Consider the following 23,058-nt stretch of genomic DNA (forward strand, 5'->3'; position numbering starts at 1 on the left):
TTCCCTTAATCCGAATTATGGGACTTATTTGTATTCGCGTGGCGTCACAAATAAAAGCCGGGCAATGATAAAAGTTGTTCCATAAATAGCATCATGTTTTTTTTTTTTTAAATACATTGATTTATATATTGATACATTGATTATTGAATTAAAAAAATTAAAAAATGCTATTTTATTAATAAAATAATAATCATATATATATATATATATATATATATATATATATATGTATAAAACATTATTTTTGATTAATATAATACAACTAATATAAAAAATAATAAAAAAATATAATATAAGAGATTATTTATGATGTCAGAAAGAAGTGTACATAATTATATTCGTTACATCCGTGATTTATGAGTTTCCAAGAACTATACAGTCTCTTTTATATGAGATCAACGATCAATTATTGATTGCATTCCATAGTTTTTCCGGTCCGATTTTGGATTCGCATTTTGTTCTCTTCTTACGCTTCTCTCGAGCCAGATCTCATTGGCCGTCCAAGGCCAAGCGGAAAGCGGATGCGAGGAAGAATGATTGTTGACTTCTTAGTCGGCAAGTCTCGGAAAAAGGGGTTGACGGAGGACGGTTGGTCCTCTGATTTACACCAGCAGCAGACTTCTTCTGAATATTTAACGCGACGAGACTTGAACATCGCCGGCTTCGTCGCGCGGCTGATCCCGATTAAGGGAAAGTGATAAGTTACTCCGAGCTTCGTATGCGACTTTTACTCCGCCGGTTGTTTATATCCTCACTTTTCTCCCACGCGCCATCCGGATTTCCCTCTCGCGACGGTCCTCCCCTCAATTTTGCCGAAATCTGACATCTTCCACGTGTCGCAGCCTGTTCCACAATATACTCTATATTACACCTGATATTTTAAATATAGCTCAGCTGAAAACGTTGAAAACATTTAAAAAATAATTTTTAGAAATTGGAATATTTAGAATTTGGGATATTCAAAATTTTGAATATTTGATCTTATTTTATGCTAAATTTTTTACACATCAAATTATAAATACTCTGTCTAATTTTATAAATAATATCTCTCGAAAAATTGCACGTGTTAATTTTTGATCTTAATATATATCAATCATTTCAATAAATATATATATTGATATATAATAAAAAATAATAAAAAAATAATAATAATAAAATAAAAACATATGTAAAGTATGTAGTGTGTCGTGTAATATTAGACTATTTCAATATTAGACTGTTTGATGCACAAAGTGAAATCGCAAAAACAGAAGGAAAATAGAAGCCCTTGCCTTCGAGCAAAACATCTCGCTCTTTAGAACGTTCAGGAAGTAGAAATAATAATAAAATTTGACGGAAATATATCGCTTTCTCTCGAACATTCATACAAATGATAGAACTAACCGTACAATGTCTTGACCTTTTTTATCTCGACTTTTACCGTGTTTATTGAATCATTATTACAAAGTGATCGGCACTTTCGAAGATTAAAAAGGACTAACGATATATCGAAATTTCCAAGACAATAAACTTGTGAGATACGCCTTTTGTCATGCGCATCCATGCCGATTTACGAAAATGTACTACTATCAGCACGCTTGTTGATCCATGAAACTCTACAGGACGCTGATATATCGAGCTATCCCTCGGATCGGAGCAAAGACCTTTAATCAGAGAGCCGTAATACAATCAGACTACTAGCGTGTGTAATTTCGTTAGCATGACGCCTTATTCAAGTAAATTAAACAATGCACATGGCATGCGCGCGAGATATAATATGAGAAAAAATTATATATAATCATTATAATACAAAAGAGATAAAGTATTCTAGAGAGAAATTAAATCTTTCAAATATTTTATCGACGAGAAGTAAACTGAAATTTTTGATTGATTAATTATTTAATTATTCAATTGTAAAAATAAAAAATTATCCGATGGCAAAAATAAAAAATTGAATTGAGACTAGATGAAAAATAAAGCACGGGAGTATATCTAGTATCTTTATATATCGTTGAAAGAAAAGAAGCTTAATAAAGATCGTAAAATCGCAATAATAAAAATGTACGCGGCATCGCGCGAGCGCAGTTAATAAATTTATAGAGTTTCAGCAATTATCCCATCACTCGATAATGCTTCGAGCAAATAGACTGTGTGGTGCAATGCGCATAAGTCGTTCGTTAAACTCACGAGTGTAACGGCGGCGTTCATTTTACCAGAATCACAGCGAATATCAATAATTAAACGTTCCGCCGCGCCGCGCCACGCCGATGAAAACAAAGCATAACGAACCAAGTTGTTTGTGAACGTTAATATTGTGCGCATATTATTTACTCATTAGCGTCATTCAACGGTACGTTACATACATTCGACATTATCGCGATTTACATGCAGCTTGCACGTCTCTCCCCTCCCCTCTCTCTGTATATATATATATAAACATACTTCTGTATAAACACACCATATATATATATATATATATGGATGCATTGACGTTAACGAGGGTTGCCCCCTTAACTTCGCGAAACCGAATCGTTTTCACGCTCACACTAATCAACGCGATGGCAACACCGAGGTGCGAAATAAAAACGCATGAAATGACGATTAAAATAACCGGCGCGAAAATTGACCAAATCGATTTCCTTCTCTCCTCTCTCATAAACTTGTACAGATAAAGATAATGGTCCATTGCGGCTGTCTAGTCTCCGCATTACAAACAGCTCGCGCTCTTTTGCCGTTCTAATTCGCGAAGGGGAGAATGTTTGCGATGAGAGAAAGAGAGAGAGAGAGAGAGAGAGAGAGGAAAAGAAGGAGAGGGAGTCGGGGATAATACAAAATGCACGCCCGCACTCGGACATAAATATTACAACGCGTGTGCGTTGATGGAGAAAATTACGGAGCACTCTCCGATGGTGCGAAAATATTCGGGACTGTTCCCGCAGCCCCGAGTCGGTGATTAATAAATCAAACCGTCGCGCGCAAACGTCAAACAGGCATGATTGTAATTTGCTGGGATTTCACTTGCGCCCGTGTGTATAAGAGATCGGGCGCGCACACAAGGGAGGGAGAAAACCGATGGTATAAACGCCCGCTTGCAAATTAAAATGCGCATAATTACGTGGCAATTATGACGCGTTTGCCTTTCGTTACGAGATTTCCGACTGCGCGTTTGTCGACTGATAAAATTTGTCAAATTTGTCAATTAAATTTTCTCCTCGGTAATTGAGTAGGGACAAAAAAAAATATATATATATTATGTAGATAAAATATTACAAATCTATATGCATAAAAGCAAATTATTTTGCAACAGTTTTTTTATCTCTTTTTCGTAATTTATCATAAATGTATTTAGACATTTTTTACTTCTCGCTAGAAGAATACATTTAAATATTTTTATTACATTAAGTACAATTTTTTTTACTTTTGTAAAAAATCATATATATATATATATATAGATTTTTACACTATTCTTACACCTTAGATAGATCGCAAGCTTTCTAGACGGCGAAGAATCTAGATTCTCTCTCGTTGCGTTTCGCATTATATGACACAATTGTTACCGCGCGATCGCGGATATTGTCGCGTTGTTCGGTCACCGTGATTGGAATTTAAATTTTATTCATAGGCTCGTTTATATCTGGCCAGTTATGTATTCAAATCGGACAGTCCGCATCCTGCGCGTCGGTATGTACTATAACCCGTCTGTCGATAATTTCGACGATTTCCATCGCAATCATTCGACTGGACTAAATTCGGGAGCTGCAAACTTCGTCGATTTTATCAAGGGGTGTGTGTTTCTCATCGAAAAGTAACGCGCCCGAATTCGAATTTCCATTCAAGTTTCCGACTCGATCAATTTCCTCCGACTGTACGCGAACGATGTTACAATATAATGAACATTTATGAAGAAAATTGTTACATCGTCGAACTATGTACTGATTTTTCGATTGTCACTACAATGGGCATTACGTGCGTACAATATCCGCGCGTCTTTTCGATTTTAAATTCGGCAAGAAATCAACGAAATGCTCGCACGACTTGCTCGTTCGACTTCGAATTCGAGTCGAAAATGAAATTATGGTTATTACGTCGGATGTTTAATGACGACTATTTCTCGTTCCGGTAGAGCGGCTCGCGGACAGAAAAATACAATACGTCATCAGGGATATCCTGGACGTTGGTTTTCCTTCCTCTTCGATCGTCCGTTCGCTGCCTTATTCGAGACGAGTAGGGATAAGTATTTGGCATGACGTCAAATGTAGATATTAGGATTCCCGGGAGTGGCTAGTTCGGGGAGGCCAAAACAGAAGAAAAAGGAAGGAAGAAGGACGACTGTGCGGTACCTGGTCGTGCGTCACATTCGTGACCAGCCTACGGGCACTCTGATGCTTACCATCGTCATCCGCCGTTTCTTCTTGAGGGAATCCTTATTTTTGGCACATGTTACGAGTCCTTTGTTCTATTTCCGCCGTCTATTCCAGATACAGAAACGGTCGCTCTCGGTATTCCTACTATACTTTGATCGATCGATTTATAAACTAATTTATATGAATGTCTCTTATAGATTTGGATAGAAAATATTATCAAAGAAGATAGAGCTATAAAAAAAAAGAGAATATAAAATTTCAATCGAAATAATGCATGGAGCAATTATATATATATATATATATGGACCTCTCATCTGGTATTATTTTAATCACAATTTAATATTCCTTCTATAAATATTCGTGTAGCATATATTTAGCATCTCATCTTTAAATGTTCAACGCTGAAAACACATATATCTGAAATGGCAAAAAATTAGAACGCGAATAAAAAGATTCGAGAAAACTTTCGCATTTTTCCTCTATCTAAATATACCTTCGTAATATCCAACGAACGGTTTCAGAGATTCATTCGACGTTAAAACGAAGTCGTTATTTCGACGTCTCTCGGTTGCTTCGCCATCCACGACCGAGCTGCAAGTAAAGGTCCGTTGCCCTACTCTCTTTACGAATTGCAAATTTTCGGCAAGTTTTCGTTAGGGAAATTCTGCCGGCAGTGTTCGCTGTATACAAAGTGGCACTAGAGGATAGAGTGAGTAGCTAAGAGGGAGAGAGGGAGAGAGAGAGAGAGAGAAGAGGGACTTGGGATACGGCGCTCCACGGTAAAAGCACAAATATTTGACGGGTAAATAGAGTGATACTTGATGCGGCGCGCTGGTTGATGCTGCTACCAGGACCGCTGCGCTATCCGTTATCGCTGCCGTTGCTGGTACTGTTAGAGTGGCGGTGGCGGCTGGAGAGCGCTCACCGTGCTTCCCGGTGATGCTTTAGGAATCCCTTCCGCATCGGCCACCCAGTTTGCTCGCCGGCGAGATTCACCACACGCCTGGGTAAATTGCAAACATTAGCTTGCAACTTGTAACTCTTAAGCGCGTCGCGACGCGGCGCGTCTCCGCGCGCGATCGACAGACGCGGGAATGCCGCAGTGTTTGACGTCAACGAGCGTACGTGATCCGCACCGTGAGCGATCGATCGATGGACCGGCAGTACGAGAATGGGATAAATTATCCGGCTTAATTGCTTGAACGAATAAACCCGCGGGGTTGAACCCTTTAACGGGTCGAGATACGTGCATCAAAAAAAATTTTTTTTTTAAATTAATTAATTCTTAGTAAAATTAATGTATCATATTATTTGACAGCTCAAACAAATGTTTGCAAATTAGAGATATAAACAAATTAAATATTAATTCAGAAATTATTAAATCTTTAAGAAATTACTAAAATGAAAAGAATTTAGTTGTCATTTATAAATAACTTCAAGTTTTTTATATAATAATCTATTTTTATTACTGTGTAATTTTATTTAATTCTCTCATGTAAGAGATTGTGGAAATATTTTAATATTATAAAATTAATTTTCTTTTTTGAGAAAACATTTTTAAAATATTTTATTAATATTTTTTTATCCTATAATATAATTGTATTTTATATTCTATTGGCACGCTATTATAAAGATTACAAAACATGCCGGGCATAATAATAATGTATTATGTATTTGCAAGGCCTGTTCTCTCTCTCTCTCTCTCTCTCTCTTATGGCGTTTTCGTATACAATCATTAATCCACGACGATAAGAAAGACCCTCTTTTGAGTGATTATCCGCCATAAATACTTTCACAGATCTGTCGTGAAGGAACTCAACTCCCGTTTGTCGGAGCTCGAACTCGTCCAGGGGACGAGTAAGCTCGAAAAGAAATCCTCTTTGAAGGGATGAGAAGGCGAATCTTACGTGGCTCCTCTTTCGCATGGGGAGGGTGCCGATGCTTTAGGGTTAGGATATAAAAAGGGCCATCACCAGGGAGCATAATGCGTTTATAATAAATCGCGGGTAAGCTCTTATGGAAATCCATTGGAAATTATTCGAGCCGAGGATTCGTGATGATGCGCAAGACGGAGAAATGTGTACCGAATGAACGCCCCCGCGAAGGAGAAGCAGCGAGGATATTTGTTTTGAAATGCCGAAGCATTAAAGACGCGCCGAGTCACACCCCCTTAGATACCCTCTTGTCACCCTCCCTTCGCACTTGATCTCTTGTGCCTTTTTTTTAACACTCGAACGTGCTATAATGGGTACTCGCACGAATTCTCTATATCTGTTAATTTTTTTTCCTTTAATGTTCTTTCTCTCTTTTCTTCCTTGTCTTCCTTGTGTATTGAATAAAAAATTGCCAGAGACGAATGTTTACATGCAATATAATGTATATCAAAAAAAAAAATTATAACAATTTACGTTGTGAAAAAGAGACAAGTATATGCATATAAAGTAGTAAAAAATTATGAAACATGCATCTTATTATTAAATAAAACGAGTACATAAATAAATTTATATAAAACATTACAATGTTATATAAACTTATTCGCTCTCTCAAGAACTCTTTGTGTCGCGCGATTCTTATAAAAATCCATAAACACAAGAGTGCCTTCGCCGCTATTAATTTGACTCATTACATCCCATTCTCGTTCCTGGGACTTTACGAAGCGGAAGAGTACAGTAACCTGTAGGGCCGACTCTGACACGACTATCCGTCACCGTGGAACCCTAACGCCTACACCCTGGCTGACGATAAACCGTAGCTTCGATTCCCTCCGTGGAATACCCTAGCCATTAAGCACAATGCCGCTGCTATTACTCTTCGCGATGTTATTGAGCGGTCCCCATTATCATCGTATAATATCGCGATATCTTTTCGCCCCGGCGCGACGCAGGACGAAGGAACTGCCAAATCGCAGCGGTACGCTCGCGCACGAAACTTCAGTTCTGGAGAATACAGCCTGAAATACTTTTGGCAGACGATAGATCCGGGGAATAATAGCCTTTAAAGCCATTCTCGCGCGTCTCTTTGGCGCAGCTTAATATCGCGTGTTTTCATTTTTGAGAGACTCTTAATCCGGATAGTGCGAAAAATATGATTTTTTAAAATAATACGTAATTTTCGGTTTTTAAAAATATTACTTGAATAAAAAAAAATTAGAATAATTTACACATAATTGACAAAATCATGTAAAGTAAAATCTGTAAAGTAAAGATAGATTTTAATTTTACATAATTTTGTAGCCATTTTATAACTGCTTCTTTTGAGGTTTTAAATGTGAAAATAATCAAGATGATGCTATGTAATTTATTCTGTATGGTATAATAATACAAGAAATTGCGCAGAATTTATGAATTTCTTTCATTTGTGGAAAAGAGTCGCTGCTTCGTTTGCGTACCGATTTAACTGGCGGACTAACGAGCCAACCTTGGGTTGAGGCTACCATCTCCACCAGTTCCTCCCGTAGTTACAGCACGGCAATGCGCGCGGCGGTCTAGCTGCTCCACCGGCATAAGATAAACATTGCCCAATTATAAATTCCTCGCATGCAAATGCCGGGCCCGCCAGCTGCGAAGCGCCTACGAAGCCGGAGTTTCTTGCTTCCTTCCATACGAGCGCTCAAGAAGCGGAAAGACCACGGTACCGTGGTGAGAGGAACGTCGAAGCGCACCGGGAAGCGCAATAAGAGAACGATGGAAAAAGGGGAACGGGGAGGAAAAGGGGTGAGAGAAGAACGATGGAGGAGGATGACAGACATAGAGACGGATGATAGACGGATAAAGAGATGAGAGAAAGAGCGAACAGAGAGATACTGCGCGAGTTAGGGTTGCAGGACGAAAGGATGAAAAGGGAGGAGATTGTGGGGGGCGCGGGGGGGTGGGGGCGGGTCTGATTGGCGGCGGCGTTAACTGGGAAAGCTAAGCCCGGAGTCAGCTCGGCTCGGCTCGGCTCGGCTGCGCTGCGTCGTCATCCGTGTGACAACTTATAATTTGATAGAAACCCGTTTCGTACTCGTGTCTGTACACCGGTTCTGGCGCCCGCGTCTCCGCTTCACTTTCCGCTTTCCCCCCCTTTCCTCCCCCCCCCCTCCTCTCCTCTCTCCCTTTTCCGCGCCCCACGGCTCGTCCGTTCTCACGATCTCGCTCTCCGTCGACTCCTCTCACATCCGCTTCTGTGTAAAGCGTCTACACGTATATAGGATAGGTACCCACATCTAACACACACATACACACACACACACACACACACACACACACACACACACACACACACACACACACATACATCCGCTCTATATCACGTGGCGCGAATCAGTCGGCTGCTTTACCGATCCGAAGGTGTCTATGTGTGTGGGTTCGGAGGGGCTGGGGTGGGGAGGAGAGGCGGCGGGACTTTTCAGGCGGAACCGTCGCCGAGAAGCGGCGGATTTGCCTGGCGGGGGATAGTTTAATTCTGTTGATTATATCGCGATGTTTCCGCCTCTCGTCCACCCTCGCGCTAGAGTCAACCCCGTATAGTAGCTGCGGTCGACTAACTCCACGATATTCACGCAATTTAATCATTCACTATCGGCTGCGCGAGCGAAATTATTACACGCGTAACTTTCGTGAGAAATTATTGGCGGATCTCGGTTTAGGATTGCGCGCAGTCACGCGGAAAGCGGAAATTGTTCTGCTACTTTAATCAAAATTTGTGCTCCGACGATCACTTTTTGCTACAAAATAACGATTTATTTCTCCGAAAGAATTGTGTTGCCAAGTGCATTTTTGAAGTCGGTGATTCACATATTGGGTAACACATTAATACGCATAACTTGGAAAAGCCGTTAAACATTTAGCCAGCAAACATCTGAAGTAAACTGACGTATGAAACGTCAAACATATGATCGCGTCAAGTAAAAGAGTTAATTGATACGCTTAATACGGTCACTTGTTCGCGCCTGTATTATATGAAAGCATGGTTTGCCAAAATGCATGCGCTTTTTTTTAGCACATTCTTCTTTTATAACAAAATATTAGCCGATGAAGGAGAGAAGGGGAAGGAGAGCGAGAAGGATGGAGCGGGGGAGGGAGAAGAGGTATACAGAGTGGCCGAGCTTGCTCAGCAGATTGGTATCAATGGAGACAAATTGAGTTGGCCGGTGATCGATGAAGCTCACCGACCGTGACGCGAAGTTACGGCAGCGTGCACAATGTTTTCCCTTCGCTTCTCGCCTGCCGTCGTGTTTCCACCTCGATACGTCGCTTCTCTTTCCACAGCAGACGTCCGTCCGGGATCCGTATCTTCTGTAACGTTGGCGCGCTGCAATCGTAACTATTCCTCGCCCGGCGCATTTACACGCTCCTTTGTGAATGCGACAGGCCGTAACTGTCCACCGGAAGTCGATTATCCCTTAACGCTCGTTCCGCGATTTTTCATCCCATTTTTTTGCCAACTGCGAGCGGCAAAATTAATAATGCATACATTACACGTGTGCGCTAATGTCGATTGTAACTTTCACGATTAATATTGTAACTTTTTGGGAGAATTTTGTATGAAAGAATTAAATATCACTTTAAAAAATGACATAACAGAAATTTTTTTTTTTTTTTTCAATTATTTTGTTTATTATATTGTTGGAAATTTTAAAATATTTACGAAAAAAAGCAGACATAGGGGATTTGGATTTTTTAAAATAGACAATTTTTACATACATTTCATGTTTTCTAAGTCAGTATGTATAAGTACAGACTGTATGTGTGTGCGTGTGTGTAAATTTTATAAAGATTATGATAATTATTATAATATTCTTATTAATATAAATTATATACATTATCAAGCACATATACGCATACGCTAAGATTCAAGATATTACGTCAATTTGAATAAGCTGGCTATTGCGCGAATCGTTATAAGAAGAATTGTAAGACACATGATTGCATGAGCAAGTGAGATGAGAACGATGATACAGTTGCTTTATTCTTGTTGCGAAGGGAGAGCGACTTTTATAAAATACTGCAAAAGTGCCAGTCTCTCCGCTCACCATATAAAACTATCCAGCCGCTGACACTTGCGATCTGCGTTCTCGGTTGCATTCCAGATGCATTCACGTCGGCAATATATCCGTATTTTACGCGATTATTCGCGTAAAATATATTACTCGATTATTCGCATGTTCGCGCGTTATCTATATGACGGAAATTCTCGCATATGACGTTATCCTCGCCTCTTATAAATGTATGAATAAATTCTAAATTATATTATACTTTTATATATATATATAACATAAAAAAAATTAAATATATAATAATTTATATATATATATATATAAATTATTATATATTTAATTTTTCTTGTATTATATCATAAGAGAGACGCGCGACGTCAAGTTATAATTACAATTGTCCCTCCGTAACGATGTAACTTCGAATCTCGTCGCGACACGCAAACGTCCCTATCGTCTGGAATCTTGAATGATCGATGGCACGCAATAAGTAAATATGGGCTATCACTCAACGGACGCGGGGGCTGATTACAGAATGTGGCCTGCACGCGCGCGCTTATGTATGCATCTCGTCGTCTCTCTCCAGGCGGGAGTTATCGGTATGCGAGGTAGACGATAGTGGCTATTGAGACGCGGTGTGTAAACCCAGACTATCGGCTTTTAGTTGATTAACGCACCGCACCCCTTTCCTTTCTCTTCCCTCCCCCCCCCCCACTCATCCCTCTTTTCACCCAAAGTCCTCTAACCGTGACTCGCGCCACGAATCTGTGGAGTACAATGAAAATAGCTTTCGCCGGAAAGACGGATTACTTGAAGATTATTGACTCTCGACCCTCCCCTCCCCCCCCCGGTCCGCCTCGCGCGTCCCGCATCGCGAGACAAGGGCCGGGATGAGAAGAGGGAGAATTTCAGATTCCTCGTTTGGTACCCCCCCCCGTCTGTGCCACGGGCGTCCTATGCTACTCTCCCCATCCCGAGTAGCAACGTCGGTGAAATGGTTCTTTGTCTGTCGAACAAGCGGTATATCGCTTCTTCTCGAAGCGAACGACAATCCTTCGATCTCTTTTTTGCTTTAAAAAGGACTTTTTGTATATTTAAAAAATATTGTCTTGTAAGAATCATTATAATAATAAATAAATACAATAATAATGATCAAATAATTAAACTAATAATAAAAATTAATAAGTTAATAATAAAATTAGAAATAATTAAAAATGATAATTAAAAAATTATCATCGGATCAGCGCTGACTGTTGAAAAGTATTAACAATAAGAGTATATAATAATACGCGATAGTAGATGCTTATGTCTTGCAATTACAATATATCAAATCACTTTTATTCGTACGAGTCGCACATTTCCAGAAGATATCTCCAAGAAGTATTATATATATATATACGCGCACGTTTTTTAAAATAAATTTTCCTTTCATTCTCGCAGATTTGATTAGTTGCATTTATAGCGCTACGTATAGGCTGTCCGGTTATGCGAAGGCAAACAGTCACGGTACGTGTTGGTTTAATTATGGCTCGGTGCATATCCCCTCGGCTCCAATACTTCCTGTGTGTGCACACGACGAGGAGCATCCTCCGCGCGTATGCGTACATAGAGCGTCAATCAACATTAACCAGATCGTACAAACGTGGTATTGGCGATTACTATATGTTGTCATCGATGTCATAATGACAAGACGAACGCGTGACGAGCGTGGCAAATCTTGAATTATAGTCATGGGGGATAAACTAATTTTGAAATCGCGGACGTGCAATTACCGCAGATAATCTCGCTCGCCGATAACAGTACGGAAAGTAATTCAGCAGAAATATTTTAAATCCACGAATGTTTCGGAGAAACGCGAAACCGTGACTTATTTACATAATGTGTCGCAAATAGATAAGATAGCTTCGCGCTCTTTGGATCTTATAAAATTAAAATTTTATTGCTATAATTTTTTTTTTTTATCATCAAACACGATTGGAAAGCGCAAAACGCGAACGTATCATTTCCAAAACCCAATGCACGAGCGAGAGAGAGAGAGAGAGAGAAGAGAAGAGGTCCAGAGGGCTATCGGACCATTTCTCCATTGTCAATGGAAATTTCGTATTTACGAGGCATGAATTTTACAACTCGTTCACTGTAACATGATTATCCGAATTCCGGGGGCCCCGGCTGAGCCCGGCACCCGCGCACACAATTGCAGGTTCGATGTACACGTTTCGTATGTACGTGTGTAGGTCGCGTTCCCCACTCGTTCTATTTCCTGGCATGCATAATGCACGTAGTAGAGGCGAGTTTACATTGCCAATGGCGAATCGGAAAAGTTCCGCCAATATCAGACAGGAGACATTTTTCAGGCCGGGACGTTTGTCGCCGTTTCTTGAAAAATGTGTTGACGAGAGCCATTGTACCGTGGAAGGGGGCGGGGGTGGAAGAAAGGCGGAGAGGGGCAGAAACGGGTGAGGGGGGGGAGGAGGAGGAGGTTCTCGGGAAATTTTGCGAAAATTCTTTACGCAATTCGTTGCGCAACCATTTATATACATCTCGGGAAAAATATTTGCGGATAATACTTGGGGATTGCCCCCGTTGGATATAAAATATGGATCGATCGGGTTACAGGTTAAGCTCTACCGGGGACTGATTTGTGTGCCGAGGTATATCCGCTAACCGTTCTCTATTCACGCGCACGCGAGGGAGGTGCTCGCTTGTTTTAATTTCACCATAAAGAGCACGGCACGCGCTTAAACGATATATATACCTGTATACCTGCCTCCTCCCCGGCCAACACCCGGCTCACACATTCTTCGCTCCCTTTCCCTCGAAGCTTCCTAATACTCGCAAATACGAGAACTTCCATACCCTTATATTTTATTTCTTCGGATTATTGTATTCGAGCGTGCAAAGGCGGGAACGAAGCGAGCAGAAAGAAGCAAAAACGAGCGACGGTGGTGGAGGACGAAGAGGAGGAGGGGAAATGCGGGAGCGAGGGAACGAATAGAAACGTATTGGTGGCAGGAAATGAATTTTTACGATATTTACTTTAAAAGTTTTTTCCACCGCTGAGTCGTTATCCACTTCCGCGCCGCCAGGCAACGGAACCAAGATCCCTCTTCGTTCTTCGCGAACACCCGGATGTTGGCACGGTCCCCGAGACAAATTGCTCGCGATCGATTGCGCGGATCTCTGCTCTGTCTAGACAAAATAATTTACATACAGTGTGTCGAGTACACTTTGCACGATCTAGAATTCGTGATTCATGAAAATTGCAAAACAGAAATTTCTAATTTTATATACCAAAATATATATATATATATCTTTTTTTGAGGATTTTGTTTCTTAAATAGAAAGTTTTATCCGTATTTTATACGACATATAAAATTATAAATAGATTTTCAAATTATATTGATCGTTTAAAAAGATTTAAAAATTAAATTTTTTCGAAATTATCATTTTTAGAATCGTTGTACATAATTTCACTTGTCATTCAATCGGTGAAAGAGAAATACAATTTTTATATTTTTTTAGAAAATATGGCTTAATCATAACAGTAGTCTTTGTTAAATGTAGATACATTTCTCCTTAAATGTGAACACTCATTAAATGTTTAATATAATCCTTACTCTTCTTTCACTATGTTTTATCTATAGGAGCTGTATTTGCTATTATTGTTAAATTAATTCCCCCTAATTACAGATTATTCTTTTAATAACTTCTTATTAAATATTCAATTCATTTCTATATTTATCGGAGTTAATATAACATTTTTTCCTCAACATTTCTTAGGATTAAGAGGTATACCTCGACGTTACTCAGATTATCATGAAATATTATCTTCAGTTCTATTCTTTCAGTAGTTAGTTTAATTTTTTTAATATATTTAATTTTAATAATAATTTTATCAAGCTCATATCTTCTCTTATATTAAATATATAATTTCTCTTGCATGAAATAAGAAATTAAGTAGAACTTAAATCAAATAGAAGTTTCTATTTTGTAAAAGAGAGTTTATCCAAACGTTAACGTCAGCGTGCGTTATTAATATATAATTTATCGATGACACACAAATAACGTCGACAATATTAGATCGCGTTTGCGAGGCAGCTTCTCCCCATTTATGCAGGTAATGTTCGATTAAATATCTTGACCGACACTGTAGCGCAAGGGTAACTATTGACCATACGAATTATCTTGCACAGCGCGTATGGTCTCTCAGCGCGATGGAATGGCGGCAGCTCGCCGTCTAATTATCGTACGTGCCTAATTTCAAGGCACCGCGTTGAAATGTACTAACCGTAACTAATGCGAATCGGTAAACGCTATTAATCCGCAGCTTGACTTCTGCTAATCAGCGGCTCGCCGCGCCTCTCGCTGCGGGAGAACCGCCATTTCATACATTCTGTTCTATGGATATGGAAGGGCTGGAAATTCCAATAAGCGTATCGATCCTCAAATTGTCAAAATAACCGTTGCTCGTCGAAATAATCGGAAAATTAAAATAATTGAAAATAACTGTAAGATCCTATGTATTTGTATCTTGAATCGAAAAGCCTTTATCAAAGTGTTTCCATTTACCGGAATGACATATTTAAAATTACGATTGAAAGATGACTAATAACTGGGCGATTAACAATTTCACGCATACGTGAAATATGACGTTTAGGACGCGTGAACGCGTTTCTCAAGCTCTGGATATGAATAGTTGATAAATGAATAACGTTATGGAACGTTAATACCTCCCTACCCGTGGGCCTGTATGTGACGCTGACGTGATTTTCGTTCAATCGAGCTGTCGTCGAAGATTTATCAATAGCGCGCGCCCAGCCTTATGGCAATGACATTGCATTCCCTCCTTCTATTGATACTGTTCCGTGAATGATCGTAGATTAGCGATAATCGATTAGTAATTATTGAAAGATTATTATGGTTGGTTGTATCTATGCGCTATTAGTCCTGTCTCGTGCAAACATTAATCGCACGTTTCAAGATGCATTAAATAACTTGACATTTTGAATCGCGTTTTTTAGTGAGAGAGTCTAATAAAAAATTTATATAAATTATAATATCATATTTACGAAAAATGTGACATAAAATATTAATTAATAAAATAATTAAATTAAACAATAAAAAAATAAATCATGTTACCAACGTAAAAGCAGCAAAATTAAAAAAAAAAAAAAAGGACTTGTTTATTCTTTTGTTCAGAGACGCCTCGAGTCTCCAAGACTGTCATCTTACAGGATTCGGGAGATGACGCGTTTAGGGTCCCGAAATTCATCGGCTTCCGTCTCATCACACGTAATTATGTGCGGGTGCTCAAAGCACTGTCATCACTTGGCTTCTATGCTATACTATGGCTATACGCTCTTAGGATTACGACAGGCTGAATGCGAATTTCGGGCAGGAATGCAGCCGAGGCCGTGCGAGACGGGATCGATCGACGGGGTCTCTCGACATACCGATAATCACCCGTGCAAGTAATGTCAATCTACACGGGGAGACGCGCGCGTGGGGGTTTCCGCTTATAAACAATATCCGTTAATTTTCGCTGAATTCAATCTCGGTCTCATCCGCGCGCGCTCGCTCGCTATCCAACAGCTTACCTCGTACTAGGCTGGGGAACCGTGAAAGGTGCCTCGTAACGAGAAACTTCGTAACGAGGCCGGCTGCAGGTTTCCCCGGTATATTCGACCTTCGAGAGTTTCATCGAAGGAGATACGATCGCCTCTAACGGGGGCGCGGAGTTTCGAGTGAAAATTTTTCGCGTTACTGTGTGGTGATCCGGCAGGATAAAGGAAAATATTCGTTATGTGTGAACTGAATAAAATTGAATTAAGATAGAGATGCAATCCCCCATGTTCGTCCACATTATTTAATTCGATCAAAAATCTGCGTATTAAGTATCGATTTTCGTGCCAAAGAGAATTATTAGATTAAAAATCGTATAAAATAAAATAAGAGTATTATAATTAAAGCGGAATGAAAAGGTTCGAGAAAAAAGAGCAATCATAATTTAATTGTAGCAGATCATCGTTTTCACATGCGTTAATATCCAAGTCCGATCGCGAGTGAAATTATTGGCGAATTATAATCGCCAGTGTATATCATATGATCAAAATAGCGGATCATATAGCATATATGATATATGAAATCGGTACGTCACGTGTACTCGTTCGCAAATTTTCGCCGTATCTATGACGGTGTCACGAAAGAGTTTCCGATGACGTATTACCATGATAAAACACGTGGCACTTAGCGCACGACTTCTGGGGGTTTACTCGCTCCGTCACGGAGAGAAGAGAGAGAGAGAGAGAGAGAGAGAGAGAGAGGAGGGTGAGCGGTGTCAATTCACCATCCCGTTATAGAGCGGCGTTATCAACTGGCCAAGTCTGATTCTCCCGGTGCATCGTCAGCGATGCATCGCTGGAAACCTCCCTAACGAACCGCATTTACATCTGAAAGGTGTGCCAATTACCTCCCCGTACTGCGTTTTACTTCATCGACATTGTACGCGAGTCGGATCGGACTATACGAGCCGCTTCGACACCTATCCCTTCTCCCTTTCCGCGAATATTCCACTATTTTCGCCCGATTCGCCCTTCTCGCTTCTCGATTTCACCAAACTTTTTTTTCCGCACCAATCTCTTTTTGTCGCTTTCATTTCGAGTATCGTCGCGAAGCACCCGCGTCACGATCCGTCGACACTTTTGAGCGATCAAACAATAGTGAACAATCAATCTTTTCATCAAAATGAACAGATATTTTAAGTAATTTGATGTAAAAAAATGTATAGCTTAGGATTAAGTACTTTAAGTTATTAAATAATCAATATTTAGTTATTAAATATTTAGTAGCACATATTACTTGATGATATGCTATTTTACGTTTGAGATTGAAAAACGATTCTTTTCTGAAAAATAAAAGATATTCTACTTAATAAACTAATGATATTTGCTAAAAAATAAAATTTTATTTTAAATCTTTGCATATATTTTTCCCTGCATATACGTTTAGCTTTTTTAATGCTACTAGCTCTTTCGGCGTTCGTTTCTTTTAAAGGGCAACCGTTTCTCTAACGAGTCACTGTATTCTGGTTGAATAATCTTGCATTTGGGTTAATTCTAGTACTTTGTTTAAGAGGAACATGGTTGTCTCATTTTCAATCTTCTTTCCAGTTTCAGGCCGACGCGTGGATACGGTATTCGCGGCTTTTTGCTTTCGGTTTCGCGGCCTTTTTCAGGTTGGCGTGTAATTAAATTCTTTCGCATCGCCAGATCGTTTGACCGTTTGCTTAAACGTTGTAATTAAGGCTGCGATCGTGGCAACAGCTTTGGTGTTGATGCCACTCGAGGTTCAAGCACGGCATCGACGCGGTGCGAAACGCTCGGCTGCATCGAGTTGAACAAATTCAACGTTCGTGAGCTGTGAGCGACACGATAGTTTGTAATCATTTATTTCCCTTTGACGCGGCTCCCGTCGAGAAATTTTCCGTCTCAAAAAATATTCAAATCTGTGTACGCAATAAATAGAAGTTTATAAAAATAAAAAGTTGATAAAAATAAAATATTATAGTACTTGCTGTTCAAACAGGATAAGATCATTGTAATTAGCAAATTGTCTGACTTAATTATGTGCTACTCATTTATAATCAATGATAAAAGAGATTTATGGCTCGCACAATTTGTAAAATATATATGATTTATTTTGCACGATGGACAAGTAATCGACCTTATTTTTCACAGTTACAACTTTTTATGCATTTTTCTGCGTATAATTTGTAGCTTCAGGAAATTATTTATTATATGAATGAAAAGATTTTAAAGCGTTACTTTACATGTTATTAAAATTATTCAATTATTATTTGAAATTTACTATACTTACTAAACTTAAGAAAACTAAAATGATTAATTTAATAGGTAGTATATATTTGAATTATCTCAATTTACTATCAGTTAATTTGAATATGTTTGTATTGTATATCTTTTACATCTGTCATTCATGCTAATGCATGATTACTCTATCACAGCATTTAGCGACATAAAAGGGTAATGCAGTCGGTATCATTTTTTAGCGAATACCGTAATAATTTTCCGCGTCCTGAAATACACAATATATCTTTAAGGACTTTAAAAATTCGACGAATGTTTCTGAAAATAATCCAACCATAATTGTTGACGATTAAAATTATTACATTTCACGAAGGTTGAATGAAAATTTGGATGCGATTATTTAATTCGTCTGTTTCTTCTTTAGAAACGCAAAAATTAGAAACACACACGAGACGAAAGTTTCGCGACGAAACGACGGCGTTTGCACTTTTGACGCGCGTTACACGCGCGCTTGCACGAGACCCCGTATATAACACGAGGGTCGAAGGCAGCCAGAAGGGTGATATTAATTTTCGCCACCGCGTCTCTCATTCTCTTTGCGTCCGCCGCTACGCCCTTTGTCGTTCGCCGCTCGTTAACCGCGTCGGAGCATTTTTAATTTACGTTTGTGCGTCGGCAGAGAATGCAATCGGCAAGAGTCGCGCTTCCGCGAGGCGCGGATACGCCGCGGAACGATTCGAGCGTTATCTCGAAGTGAGAGAAGCAGCGAACTCTTCCCCGACGTCTGCAATGAGAGAAATTGCTTTTCAGCTTCCGGCACGTAATCATCGTTTATACGGAGACGGGCGGTTTGAAATTGCTTGAAAGAGATGTTTGACAATATAAATCTGTGCGAATTTTTCTTGCGGCAACGTAAATCGTACTTGTTTAAATGATATTATTTTAATTGCGTTCCTCTAATAGTTATAGGACGGAGTAATACAAAAAAAGTGGAGTTCAACGTTATTATTACTTGATATCAGTCTACAATATTTCAAAAGTTTTAATTTACGAACAAAATAATAATGAAATATATATCTCGTACTTAGCGCGTTTAATTAAATCTCATTACATTAATTATATATAGATTGATGAGTTAATAAATGAAATTCGTATTATTAACTTAAAAATTTCCGACTGATCCCTTCTTCATCTTCTCGCTTTTATTTTCGACGACGAGTTGCTTCGTTAACCCGTCGCCAAGCCTGAAAATAATTTCAGGAGAGAATTTCATCAGACGGAGGGTAAAGTAGCTCTTGTAACGTCTGGCAAGCGGCTTAACATTCGTTTAGGCGTGCATGTATACGTACGAATGGGCAGTTTAGTGGTTGTCGTTGACAAAATATATTACTTTCGTTATTGTCTGTCTCGGAGGAATACTAACAATGAGATATAAGGCTTCTACTTCGAATTTTTAATTAATTTACAACAAATTAACGGTTAAAACAGCGTAACCGCGAGAGCTACCGCATATATTATCTCGTTTCAATCTAATCTTCTTATAGTAGAGAACTCGTTATCTCGCGTTTTTACACCACTATGTCTTAAAAATAGAAAAGGAAGAAAAATCTCGTTTGTTTATAAATAACATATTTACTAATCATATAAAATTTCTTTCTAAAACAAAAACTTGTTTCATTACATATTTATTTGAATATTTTGTTTCATAAATTTATACAATTTTTGATTGAAAATCTATAGATTCTCTTTTCTTTATTTTTAAATGGAATATTTTTTCTTTTTAAACAATATTTTTTTACATTTTAAAGAATTAAAAAAAAATATTTTAATAATGTAAAAATATCAATCATCAAATATCAAATAATCATCAAACATCAAATAATATTAAAAAATAAAGTCTTTGCTCTTGATTTTTATGTTATTTTATATTATCATCTTGCTCTTTAAAATCTACATGTTGCAATATGAAAGTTAATAAATTTATTCGTAAATTAAAAAAACTTTGTTTCAATAAGGAAATAAAAAATCTCAAATATTCGATAATTGGTTAGAATATAATTAAGAAGTCGTATGCAAAAAAAAGGTTATATTTAATTCATAATGTTGCTCTATATAAAATACAAAAAAATTAATATTTGTCAAGATCGTTAATTTCTTCATTTATTTGTAGCAATAAACCGTAAGTTTGATTTAAAATTGCCGTTATTGTTACCGATAGCTGCTTGATGTATAGCATCGTCTTTAAAATTTGTTTTGGAATCTGTATCTCTGTTATTAAATTCGAGCTTTATTGAACTTTCAACTTGAATTTTCTTAGTAATCTGCACATAAATATAAAATCATTAAAACATTAGAAATATTATAATCAATATTTTTTATTCAATTATATTTTTAATTAAATTCTTAATTCAACAATAATTTTTTCTAAATTATTTATGTTAATTTAATAGATAAAAACTGTTATTAAAACTTTCTTATAATCTAACATTCAAAAACATCAGTATTTAGTTGTAAAGATTATATTATTTGATTCAAAGATTTTTGTCCGCCTACTTTAAATATTCATTTCTACATTTTTATATTTTCATAAATTACTGAATATTTATAATACCTATCAAAACAAACATTTATATATTATCGAACTTGAATATTTACGGTATATGTAAAATATACATACAAAATACAAAGTGGAAAGCAAAATGTTTAAGTAATGTTTAGTAATGTTCTTCTGTTTATATGAAAATGAATTTTTATACATATCCGAGAATAGTATTAAGTTATTAAGTTATTTTTCATATGTATTTTGCACATAATGTGCATTTAAAGTTATAGTATTTACACGTCTCCGTCTGTATACAAAATATATGAAAAAAAAAATTTAAAGGAGTAACTTACAGTAATATATCTATAAAATCTTTACCATTAATGTTTAAAAAAGTTTAAAATTATGAAAATATTACCTTTTCTCTTATGATCTAATTATTCGGGGGATAATTTATCGAAAGGTGGAATAATGTCATGATTAAACAATAAATGTTTTCTGTAATAAATAAATTCTGAGCCTCTTCGAAAAATGTGGTTGCATATTAAGCATTTTGACCCATCTACCTCAATATAATTATTCAGCCAATTAATCTGTTTATCCTTTTTAGTAATTTCATAAATTTGATGACCGTCTTCCAAATGTGTTTGTAGAAGCCCGTTACGTTCGCCTGCATAATAATTTCTATGGCAAAAAGTGCATTGGATTTTTTCGCCATTGAAATCCCCAAACTGTAGCTCCCAACGTGGTCCTATATCTACTTTCTGACGTATTTCTTCCGGATGCATCTGTCTAAGATGTCTTTTAAAAACTTTCGTCTTAATATAGAATTTCATATAAACTTTTGGACACCTTTTACATCGTAAAAAATTGTTCCCTAGTCCATTATAATAAAGTAACACCCACGAATTATGTTCTGACATGATATATCTGTTTTGTATCACTGCTTAACTATTACTGAGCACAGGAGAAAAATTGTTTCATCAAAAGAAATTCGAAAACAAGAAAGGACATGGAGAAACGCATAACTTTTTGCTTATCCATATAATAATATAAATATTTTGATACATCATGTCCATTTAACATTTCTTATCATTGTATTATTTCTCGTCGTTTGGAGAAATTCCAAAATTGACAGTTTAAATTCATCTTAGAAAATGCGAATATAAAAATTGTCTTTCATCAAACGGAGGGTAAAATAATTTGTAACTCGGCGATTTAACATTTGTTTAGGCGCGCATATACATGTATGGATGGGTTTAATGGTTGTCGTTGATAAAATGTTATTTTCGTTATTGTATGTCTCAAAGCAATACTAATAATGAGATATAAAGCTTCTACTCCGAACTTTTAATTAACCTACAACAAATTAACGGTTAAAACAGCATATCCATGAGAGCTACCGCATATACTATCTCGTTTCAATCTAATCTTCTTATCGTATCGAATTCGTTATCTCGTTTTTACACCACTATGTTCTATAAATCGAGGAAGAAGAAAAAAATCTAGACTCGTTTGTTTATAAATAATATGTTTATTAATCACATAAAATTTAAATCTTTCCAAAAACTTGTTTCATTAAATATTTATTTGAATATTTTGTTTCATAAATTGATACAATTTTTGATCTATAGATTCTCTTTTCTTTGTTTTTAAAGGGAATATTTTTTCTTTTTAAACGATATTTTTTTACATGTTAAAGAATTAAAAAAAAAATATTTTATTAATGTAAAAATATCAATCATCAAATATCAAATAATCATCAAACATCAAATAATATTAAAAAATAAAGTCTTTGCTCTTGATTTTTATGCTATTTTATATTATCATCTTGCTTTTTAAAATCTACATGTTGCAATATGAAAGTTAATAAATTTATTCGTAAATTAAAAAAAACTTTGTTTCAATAAGGAAATAAAAAGTCTCAAATATTCGATGATTGGTTAGAATATAATTAAGAAGTCGTATGCAAAAAAAGGTTATATTTAATTCATAATGTTGCTCTATATAAAATACAAAAAAAATTAATATTTGTCAAGATCGTTAATTTCTTCATTTATTTGTAGCAATAAACCGTAAGTCTGATTTAAAATTGCCATTATTGTTGTCGATAGCTGCTTGATGTATAGCATTGTCTTTAAAATTTGTTTTGGAATCAATATCTCTGTTATTATATTGGAACTTTATTAAATCTTCAACTTGAATTTTTTTAGTAACCTGCACATAAATGTAAAATGATTAAAACATTAGAAATATTATAATCAATATTTTTTATTCAATTATATTTTTAATTAAATTCTTAATTCAACAATAATTTTTTCTAAATTATTTATGTTAATTTAATAGATAAAAACTGTTATTAAAACTTTCTTATAA

General features: G+C 37.0%; 2 protein-coding genes across 5 annotated transcripts in view; both read right to left on the reverse strand.

Moving 5' to 3' along the window:
- Positions 1-423: 423 nt before the first annotated feature.
- Positions 424-23,058, reverse strand: part of LOC126853064 (uncharacterized) — a 32,338-nt gene continuing 9,703 nt past the window's right edge. For 2 of the 3 annotated variants that reach the window (XR_007687906.1, XR_007687905.1), the window contains one exon: positions 22,648-22,899. Coding sequence is in view for 1 of the 3 variants with exons in the window: in XM_050598462.1 (XP_050454419.1) it covers positions 703-843; positions 13,354-13,506 (294 nt within the window). In the remaining 2 variants the exon portion in view is untranslated. Of the gene's footprint in view, positions 844-13,353; positions 13,507-22,647; positions 22,900-23,058 lie in introns of those variants that run through there. The other variant, XM_050598462.1, reaches the window with a different exon arrangement.
- On the reverse strand, positions 20,210-21,629 carry LOC126853228 (uncharacterized). Of its 2 annotated transcripts, none has more exons than XR_007687925.1 (2): positions 21,101-21,629; positions 20,210-20,461 (listed from the first exon to the last, which is right to left on the reverse strand). XR_007687925.1 is itself a non-coding variant. In XM_050598826.1 (2 exons), exons 1-2 carry the CDS (start codon positions 21,603-21,605, stop codon positions 20,297-20,299), a joined length of 522 nt encoding a protein of 173 aa, XP_050454783.1. In that variant the 5' UTR covers positions 21,606-21,629; the 3' UTR covers positions 20,210-20,296. The 2 variants fall into 2 exon arrangements, 1 of the variants encoding a protein (XP_050454783.1); XM_050598826.1 differs by having other exon boundaries at positions 21,249-21,629.

Source organism: Cataglyphis hispanica, chromosome 1 (assembly GCF_021464435.1).
Source record: "Cataglyphis hispanica isolate Lineage 1 chromosome 1, ULB_Chis1_1.0, whole genome shotgun sequence".
Taxonomy (NCBI): Eukaryota; Metazoa; Arthropoda; class Insecta; order Hymenoptera; family Formicidae; genus Cataglyphis; species Cataglyphis hispanica.